The sequence below is a fragment of the Dipteris shenzhenensis genome, chromosome 7 (genome assembly GCF_047967505.1).
Source record: "Dipteris shenzhenensis isolate YYH24624 ecotype China chromosome 7, Dip_SZ_1.0, whole genome shotgun sequence".
Taxonomy (NCBI): Eukaryota; Viridiplantae; Streptophyta; class Polypodiopsida; order Gleicheniales; family Dipteridaceae; genus Dipteris; species Dipteris shenzhenensis.
This window is the reverse complement of record NC_141602.1, coordinates 53053338-53063834: the sequence shown is the minus strand read 5'-3', so window position 1 is coordinate 53063834 and position 10497 is coordinate 53053338. Positions and strand designations below refer to the sequence as shown.

The 10497-nt window shown below is 41.7% G+C and overlaps 1 protein-coding gene across 1 annotated transcript; it reads right to left on the bottom strand.

Annotated features, from left to right (window-relative positions):
• On the bottom strand, positions 1-10043 carry LOC147900489 (CDPK-related kinase 5-like). Its single transcript, XM_087376914.1, has 11 exons — positions 9021-10043; positions 8717-8847; positions 8317-8358; positions 8021-8129; positions 6467-6545; positions 5944-6240; positions 5749-5855; positions 1720-1827; positions 1463-1525; positions 1149-1316; positions 1-996 (listed from the first exon to the last, which is right to left on the bottom strand). Exons 1-11 carry the CDS (start codon positions 9534-9536, stop codon positions 856-858), a joined length of 1761 nt encoding a protein of 586 aa, XP_087233040.1. The 5' UTR covers positions 9537-10043; the 3' UTR covers positions 1-855.
• Positions 10044-10497: the final 454 nt, after the last annotated feature.

Sequence of the window (10497 nt, the reverse complement as noted above, 5' to 3'; positions counted from 1 at the left end):
TTTAAGTCCTTGCTAGTTGGAACCCTTAACATAGCAGGATATAATAAGAGAGTTCCATCTTTTAAGTCCTTGCTAGTTGTACCCCTCAACATAGTTCTGAGGGCGCAATACTGTAATTGAACCTTGCGAATTCATTTGGGAGTACAAACCACATATGATCAAATTAAGCCAACTTCAAATGCTTGGTAAACATCATTACAAAAGCCTTCGCCAAGGGAAACATAGGACATATCCGATAAATATGAGTGCTGTTCGAACAGTGATACAGAACAGCCTACTCAGCTAACTGCTGGGCAGGTAATCAGCAACCAAAATCAAATAACCTCCTATAATGGTGGGATCTCTCAAGTCTAATGGCATTCCCATAAGAAACTATCACCTTCAAAGGCTTTCTGTGAGCAGACAACATTTCTGCACGAGCTATCTTGACAGCAAGATGTAGAGCCCAGTGCAACACTAAGATGCCTTTGAAAGGCAGTGCAGGAAAAGGAATGCCTCAGACAACCTTCCGTCACTGGCAACAATAATGAATTGGGCATTCAAGCGTCATTGGTTATCTGCAAGTGAGAGTAAATGACACACTTTTGAGACTACAGATTTTGGCATGTATTGAACAACATTCTTATGCATTATTTTGTGCACTATATGCTGTCTTTAAGAACCAACCAGTGGAATCTTTTGGTTCCCCAGACAGTGAGAGATTCCGGTGCAGAACTCCCACTTAGCTCCTCAATTCAGCTAAGTGTACGAAATCCATCTGTAGAACAAGCCCCATTTCAGCTGATTTTGGTGCAAAAACATCACCATATAATGGCTCTGCTTTACATGGGTGAGCATAAATAAAGTCCAAATCCATTAGCGAGCTTTAGCGCTGGAGCGAGGTGGCATCCCCCGTAATAAGTTTGTGAACCCAAAGAAGCTCAGCTTTCCATCACTGTGTCTAACCCAGTCATGTAGAACAACATGAGCAGGGACTGTAGGAGGGATGCCCAGTTCCTATTCAAAAAAAGAGTACGATTCAACAAGAGATATTAAGAGGACACATCAATAATCCAAGTCAACTCCTAATATATATTTGCAAATGGACATATCATTGGAAATCCACTAGCAAAAACATGAAACCCCAAGAACTACAGAGAGCTACCTACCCGAGCAAGATCTTCAATCATCACAACCCGGTTGCCTTCTTTTTCAAAGAGCTGATAGGCAGCACGAGCCTGCTGCTCCCACCTTTCAAGCCCTTCAAGTTGTGGAACACTTGTTGCTGCAGCACAGAACTCTTGAAAATCCATCTTCTTGAACTGAAGTGCATCAATCTGTTCACATAATGTGCAAATAAACATTATTTTGAAAACCCAATGATGCAATCACACCTTTACCATATATCTACAAGCTCCAAAGAGTTGCTCTGAGAGAGAGAGAGAGAGAGAGAGAGAGAGAGAGAGAGAGAGAGATGACATACAGCCGTAACCATATCGGACATTCGTGACTCCTTCATTGCCTCAGTTGCATTTCTTGTCAGTGCCTGCTCCAGCAACAAGCAACCTTGACCAAATCAGTTGTGTGCTAGGGTGCAAAACCTATTTCAACTTCAGGAATGAAACTCCACAGGCCTGATTAACAAGGACGCAATCATAATTATAGCAAAACCAATATCGCACTTCTAAGCACCCTCAACGTATTTTAAAGCTTTGTGGAAGAACAAGGTTTCAAACTCACAGATCTAAAGTTCTCCAATGAAATTCGACCACTTTTATTGGGCTCTAAGAGCATGAACTGAGCTCGCAGGTAAAATAAATCATCTTCCGACAGCGTCTTTGACAATGCCTGCAAAAGATACTGAAATTGTCAAAGCATGTTCAAAAGTGGAAAACAAGGGGTGGGGGATATCCCTAGTCTGTTTGCAGGAGCACATCAAAAAATTAACTTTATGGCTGATAAGTAACTGCAGCATAAAATCCAAGCTGCATAATTATAGCAAAATATGGAAACCACCAGCATAACTATGTCGCCAGAAAATAGCATAAAAACAGAAATCTGAAGATATAAAGGAGCTGCAAAAAAAATACTATGCCTGGCTGTTGACTGGTTACTAAAGAGTTTCAACAGAAAATGTGTTAGCTCAGGACCAAAGATTCCAAAGGTTGCAGGAGTTTAATTTGATACATGTATGGTACACAACTCTAAACGCTCAAATATCTAGAGGGGTTAAGACTATGGAATAAAATGTCGTTGTCTTTGAATGCATTCAAGTGTACTATACAAAATATAAGCCTGTGTGTAAAATTTAAAATCTCTTCAGCATGTACCTAGATGAATCCAAGAACATTCCCAAACTCATCCTCTAAAAACACAACATAGGGCAGTTTCAATCTCACGATAGTCACTCATAAGATCGAAAACCATAAACTCCATCACGCATAGCAGGGACTAGCTACTATGACATTCCCACTGACGTCATCAGCACCCAACAGTGGGTGTAGACCATAGTATAAAAAATATGCTCTCACACATACACATCCACACACCCACACATACTTGAGCATCCATTTATACAAATTTGAAATCTCTTCAGCATGTAATGACATTCCTTTAAAAATATCATATATATACCTTCACAAGACTAGAATATATTCAATCTTACAGATTGTACATTTTAATAGAACAAGTGAAAAAATAAAGGAAGAAGGGGCATTTGTAGTTGTCTTTAGACAAAATTATGAGTAAATGAGAATAGTAATTAATAACAAATTTATAAATAAGATTGTACAAAGTTGGAAGACACACACAAAGTAAGACTAGATTCAACTAATGGTAACTAAACGTAACATCATATAATAACAACTACTATCAGCTATTCTGCAAACCCTGAGTCAAGATCACAGGCTGGGACACCTATTTTATTCCCTACAATTCTCGGCGACTACATCACCTCCTCCTTCCTTTCCTCCATATAGGATGAGAAATTTCAGACACCATGATGCACATTGTAGAGCAAAGCTATTCTGCACCTTTTCCATGTTGCACAAATGCATATCCTCACCGCAAGAACCTGCAGCACAGTGTCAGAATTGCCCATACACAGGTGATGCAGACTTTAATGCTACCTGCTCCAGACTTGCAGCAGTAGATCCAGCTAATACAAGACAGCATCGAAACCTTTCTGACAATTGTGAGATATAGGTCTAGAGCCACCTCAGTGTGCAAAAACAACACACCTCTCCCAAAATCAAAATTCAGTAATTAAGGTAGAAAACCAGAAACCCTATGTTCTGTATAGTCTTTTGCAAGCATCAAAATCTAACCGGCTACATCTACCCTCATCAACGAACCATTGAATCTTCGACCAGTGGCTCTCTGCAATGAACATGGTCCTTTGATACGGTAGACCTCCCAAATTGCATTAACTCACTGATTATTGAAAGAAAATGCATTCCTCTGGTGACAGAGACAGATAAAAGACAGAAAGGTATAACTAACAGGATTCTTCGAGCATGCAATCGCGTATGCTATGCAGTTTATCCATGCAAATGCAAATTTCTAATGCTCCATATTTGCTTACGTCTCCCAGTACGTTGATGCAAGCTTGAGCTTGATGGAATTCCAAGCTATGTGGCCTTGAAAAAAATGACCTCAACATAATGACACTACCGCTCTTGTTTCACACTTCTGAAATTCAGATGAGGATAGGTTGCACGCCTTCAGGTCGAATTCAGATCCCGAAGTGGACCAAGGGCTTGAGATCCAATCTCTCAACCAAAATTGATGGTAGCCAATTCGCTGATCAGATGACTGGTTTTTAGCCATAAATCCAGCTAACATAACTTGCTCATCTAGGTAGGGATGGTTGCCAATCGAAATGACATTTTGATAATCAAACAAATTGAAACATTCACGCTCCTTCCACCATCAAAAACCATATTCAATCCAATAACAAAAGACACTATCGAACGTCGCAATGAGCACCCAATTTAGAGCTAGTCCACACATGCTTTGTGGACTGTGGCTGGTTGCAAATAACAAACCAACTTCTGTGTACATGTGTAAATTAACAGCGTAGTAATGTGACCTTGAAGCAAGAGTGGTACTCTTTCATCCTGAAATTCGAAGTGTCATTTTGGAGAGCCTCAGAGCAGCTGGTTATCAAAACCCTGCAAGGCTTGCGGGCATACAATAAGAAGGCTGCATATGCCTTCAATTGACGCTGCAGGCAGAACCTAAGGACCAATGCTGGCCCTTTCTCTATTAGAACATGCGAAGCAAAAACCTTGTCTGCTACGGTTTTTGTGTGAGAGTCGCTGTGGACTCACATTAAATTTTGGGTGTGCCCTGGCTTTTATCTAAACGACATGGATCTTCTTCTTCAAAAGGGCTTTGCACCATCCATTCCAGCAATCATTTATCATAGATGGATAGACTGCCCTAAAAGAACTACACAGAACTCTACTATGGAACCCAGTAGCACAGATACACAGGCAACTGGTTGCATGAAAAGAGCAGTCTGTTCACAAAGTTCAATACGACATACATGACCGAGCCACAACCCCTAGGAACTTCATTGGCAATAAGCATTCTATGTTTCGATGGATATACCCGATAACCAGATCGATAAACAAATGGTTGTTCTCACAACTCATTGCCCGTTATTTGGTGACTTTTCTTCAACTTGCTAGGACTATTAGATTGAACTGGCTGACAGCTGATGCTCCATTGAAACAGTTGTCTCAGGATTACATGTTAAAAGGTGGGTTTGCAAGCAACAGTCCCATATCACACTTTTGTTGGTCACCCCAGTTTATGAGTCTACAATTTGGGATACATTACAAAGCATTCAACAAGTTCGCCATCAAGGAAAAAATGTGCTATCTTTTTTATCAATTGCAACATACATAGTACTTCTCCAAATCTAGACAAGTTTAAATGTTGACTTAGTAGGTTAGCGATCGTACTCTGGAGTACTCTGGCTTAACAAGACCTACAAAGTTACATTTGAGGTAAACTCCTTCCATTGCAGGAACTTAGTTTTCCTCATGGTCGAGTCTGCCCTTCTCTTATGAAAGTCAACAAGGAATTCTGTACGTTTGGGTTGTGTATACAGATTGTGTGAGCAGTAAAAATGCATATAAATAGTGTTTCTCGGCTTTGATGGTACTTGATGCCCTTCTGGTGAAAGTCAACAAGGAATTCTGTTTTTTTCTTTTTTTGTGAACCGCAGAAAATGTATATAAATAGAGTGTTTCTGGTTTTTAATGGTACTGAATGGGGGTTTGAATTTGTGTAGAAGGGTAGAAGAGAGAAGGGAGTGAAAGGAGTAGGGAAGTGCACAGAAGAGGGTGTTAAGGGGAGAAGCGGAGGCATTGCAAAGTGACTATAATGTGTGAGAATGGAATGTTGTACCTCTATATCTCTCCATAACTCTCGGCACAAACGAATAAAAGCAATACACAGTTGTAGAAAAACAAATTTTCCATCTATAAAGCACGCTCTCCAAAAGCTGAGATACTTGGGAAAAGGTATCATCCCAAACATATCAAAGATAGACAGTGCTTTTGCTGGTCCAACGAGCACCAGGCCCATCTTGCTCGGTCAAGATGGACAGTTCAATTGCATGAAGAAAATCAAAAGCAAATGTTGCAACATTCTACTAATGCAGTTAGCCCCATGCATTAGCCTATGGAATTGCACATTGTGAGTGTGGATCACACAAAATATTCATCAGCAGAAACTGAATCCATGCAGCAGGCTCACCTTCAATGCTGCTCGCCTTACAAATGAAGACCTGAGGTAAGATTTGACCAATCTGTAAACCAATATATCAAGGGGAATTTTCTGCTCTCCGCGTATCCAAGGATGTGCTGCCACCAGAAGTTACATAAACGTCAGCTACAGTGATATGCAATGAAATCTGTACGTCTGTTCCAAGACAATTAAACACATGCTTACTTAGTGCCTGAGCAGCTGTCATCCTTTTATGTCGATCTTTGTTCAAAAGCCGCTTCACAAAATCCTTTGCCTCTACTGAGACAGAGGGCCATGGTGCCTCTTCAAAACTAGGTTCAGATTTCAGCACAGATCTAAATATGCCAGATTCTGTGCGAGCCCAGAATGGTCGACTTCCACAAAGTAAAATGTATGTTATGACACCAATGCTCCAAACATCAGCTTCTATACTGTACGATCGATGAAGCACTTCTGGTGCAACATAATAAGCACTTCCAACAATATCATTCAACCTCTCATCTGCCAAATATTTATCACCCATGTCAGATTTGCTCAAGATCATGAAAAACGAGAAGACACTATATCTGTAACTCTCGCTCCAATTAATCAACCTCCATCTGCAGCCTACTGCATTTTCAAATTGAAGTTATCCCCATAAAGGAGTCCATATTCGATTAGCACTCCAGAGATAAATCTTCATATTCAATCAGTTGTTTTGAAAATGTCTCCATACACCTCAATTCACCTGGTCTAACAAAATCTGACAATCCAAAATCAATGGCCTTCAACTGCGCATTGTCATCCTTCGTTGTAAATAAGAAATTCTGCAAGAAAACCAACCCACCAGGCAGCCACCAAAAACATCAGCTTAACAGCGTAGGATCACTCAACGAACCACTGGAGTATGCCTAAGCTCAGGCAAAACAAAAAGAGCTATTGTAAAGCTTTCTACAGCGTTCCACCTGCGTTCTACACATTGGGTGCAGATTACTATGGAAACATATGTTCTCAGACATATACAGATATGTGCATCCACACATACACCATGGTTGTGAGACACGTTAAGACACGACACGTTAGACACGCTTCAGACGAGTGTCTAAAGTGTCTTAAAGATAAGACACGTAAGACACGCCTATAATAATAAATATTTAATTAATATATGTATAAGTATACAAATGTACGACTTGCTAGCATAGCTAGCTGCTAGATTCTAGAAGTACAATAAGCTACACTTAAATAATGCAAGAAGAAACAATGCACTTGTACAATGTAGTTAAGAGTCAAGACTCGTCACTCAAGACTTAAAAGTTAAAGTTAAGACTCACGACTGAAGAGCTCGCAAGTTTTGCGTACTAAAAGGTTTAAACTGACAATTGAATCTTATCACATGTGACATGAATGAAAACTGCATCTCGATACATATAATTGAAAGAAAGCTTTCATCTCTCAAGACTCAGATCTCTAAAGATGATTCCTAATCTGAATCTATGAGGTCACTGCCACTGCTAGATCCAAAGTCACCATCAATGATAGCATGGCTAAGCCAAACTCAATGTGTGTTATTACTCCCCACCCACCAAAAAAAAAAAAAAAACACTAGAGTGTCTAAAGGTGTCTTAAGATAAGACACGTGTCTTAAGTGTCTTATCATAAGACACGAGTGTCTTAACAACCATGATGTCATTGTCATACACTGAGATTTTTTATATCACAAGGCTCATCATCCTGAAATAAAGAGTAAAGTCACTCATGATGATAGCTGGAACTGAGGAAGAATTGCTATCTTAGACCATGCACTCACATTTAGCCTTTCTTAAACAAAAAGTTCTACCCTGAAGTGCATAGAAGCGGTACCCAACAATGCATTACATTCAGATATTCACGTAGTTTGGACAAACTTTCAAGAGTTGTGTACCATGAGTCTCATTTCACTTTTCCATCTAAGGAGATCAAGAGAATCGACTTTCCTTTTATGTTATTTACCATACAAGCAAGTGGGGTGAGCTTTAGACATTCAGTTCAAATAGAATTGAAGCATCAAAAACAACACAAATCACTCCAAACGCACCAATATTTAAATACAAATTCATGCGCAAGAGCTGCTCTTCCCAGCATACAGGAAAGGGCCCACCCTTGGTTCAATGAATTGAAATCAACTCTCTTTGTTACGAATTCAGTACCAATCGAGCTCAAAGCACAACACCAATCACTGCTAGGTAAAATTACATCTCATGAGATAAATGCCAATACACCAGGCGCAACATTGGTAAGCACCCTACAGTGTTTGGAATAATACCTCCGGTTTCAAATCACGATGAACAACCCCTTGAAGATGACAAAAAGCCACTATGTTCAGAATCTGTACGACCACAACTTTTGCATCTTCTTCGGAATACTTTCCACCTCTGTCCAAGATCAACATCAGGGGCAGTTCAGACTTAACAGGGGGAGGAAGAGAAAAGGGAGGGACGAGAGAACGGTTTGCAGCATCTCCATTTAAGAATGGGTGGAAGCATCTAAACCTTTCCCGTACATTGAAATGTCATATATAACCAGAGACACTGCACACCAGGCATAATTTCTGAAACGCACCTTGAAAGTATCCGATCTAGCAGCTCACCTCCTTCACACAACCTGCAATCAGTTAAAATACATTGATTACAACCGAGTCACCAAATTTGCAAAAGTTGAGGGTACAAGTACAGTATCTATTACAGTGCCCAATCAGAATAGGTAGGAAGGTAAGAAACTAAACTCTAAGCGTCATGAAAACACCAACGCTTGCAAGCAACGCTCCGAGAAGCTAGGGAAAGAAAGTGCAGGATACTTGACGGAACTCTTCCGAAGTAAAACAACCATGGTAGGATTTTGTATGGATAAAGCAACGTCGAGCAACATGGAATCCACTCAGCATACAGAAGACTGGAGCCTTAAATTCGAGACTTCAATTTCTAAAACCGAACCATATGAGAGCATTAGGTGAAAAACTTACTCCATCACTATGTACACATTTGCGTTGTCCTCGCATGCGTCATAGAACCTGACTAGATTATGGTGCCCAGTCAGTGCTCGCAATATCTTAACCTCTCTCCTTACGTCCTCGATCGCTATAGCTGTTGTCATCTGGAAAAACAACTTTACTGCTTCAGTTATAGATCCTAGAATTGCCGCATTACTTCCTGAAGACCTACTCTGGATCGACTCTGAACTCCTCTCCAAATGAAACCTTGAGAGTAAACTTTTCTCAAACTTCTATGTCTAAAGAATCTGGGAGATCTAAGGGCCCGGCAAGCCACCTTCGCTTTTGAGATGACCTTCACCGCGATAGACTGCCCTTTCAAGTCCCCCTTCTTTATCTTCGCGAAGCATGTGTGACCGAAGTGCCCGCGCCCAATTTCCTGACCGAGCTCGTACTTAACATTGAAGTTCTTCGCATACCCGAAACTCTTATCCAGCGGCTTCTCGAGCTCCTGCCCCTCGGCAATGGGTCCTTCCTTCGGTTTTGCTGTGCCCAGTCGTTTGGCAAGCGCAGCTTGTATGTGTTTGGCAGGAGAAGGAGGAGGAAATGGTCTTTTGAAAAACCTTCCTGGAGTGCCATTCGCAGGAGAAGCACGACTAGGAGTGGAAGATCGAAAGGGCGAACGAAAAGGGGAAGCTCGGAAAGGGGATGCCGGATACGGAGACTTTGGGGGGACAGCGGGAACTGCTGTTACGTCGCCATTCACGACGACGACAGTTTCCGCTGGCTCGTCGTCGCACGCATTTGGCTTGGCTTCCTCCGCTGGTGCGTGCTTACCGTAGCAGATTCCCATAGCATTCCGTCGATCTGGAACCCAACGGCAGGAAGCGACTCGCTGTTTAACTGAGCTCCAAAACCACGAGATCTCGCGCTAAGGAACGAAGGTCGAACTGGTGAAGTCTGCAAAGCAACAAAATCCGAACTTTGGGGGGGCTAGAAAAGCGTCGTCTTGGTTGACTGGAATCCGGGAGGGGAGAAGGGAAAGGAAATGCACCGTCGGGGGACGGCGCATGAGGGGGGGTTACATGAAAGGATGCGATGGAGCAAAGGGAGGAGGAGAGAAGGGAAGAAGAAAGAGGGAAGGACAGGGGGGAGAGGAAGCAGGAAGGTGAAAGCTATGGAGCTTCAAGGAAGGTGAAAGCTATGGAGCTTCAAACAGAAAAGAGCAGAGCAAAAAAGAGCAGAAAGCAAAGCTTAAAAAACAGAGAGTTTTGGAGGAAGGAGATGAAGAAGAAGATGAGGCAAGATAGTGTGTGTCCTTAGAAGGGAACCAGCCTTTTCAAAACATCACAAGCCTTTTGTTCTTCTTTGTGAGCTTCTTTCTTCTTTCTTCTTTCTTAAGCTTCATGAAATTATAGAGATGTTGAAACTCTCATCCATTTACCTTACCTTACCTTTTTCTTACACACCTCCATTTCAATAGCTCTCATCTCTCAATCTATCTCAAACTTAGCTCTCCATCATCACCCTCGTCCTCCTCCCCCACTTCGCCCTCGCTCACGGCTCCGCTCAGATCCACCCCACTCCATCCTCACCAAAGCAGTGTTCATGAGATGGCACATGTCCATTCGACGAAAGACATATCCGATGAACAATTGCTTCCACAAACCCCCCCCCTCCCCAAGCACACGTCAAGAATTGGCCAACCACATTAGAAACTTTGGCAGGTTGGAAAACAGGCAATGACCTTCCAAGGCAAGTTGTGATGGGCACAGTAAATGACAAGAGAAGAAGTCTGCTCCGCCTGCATTCGC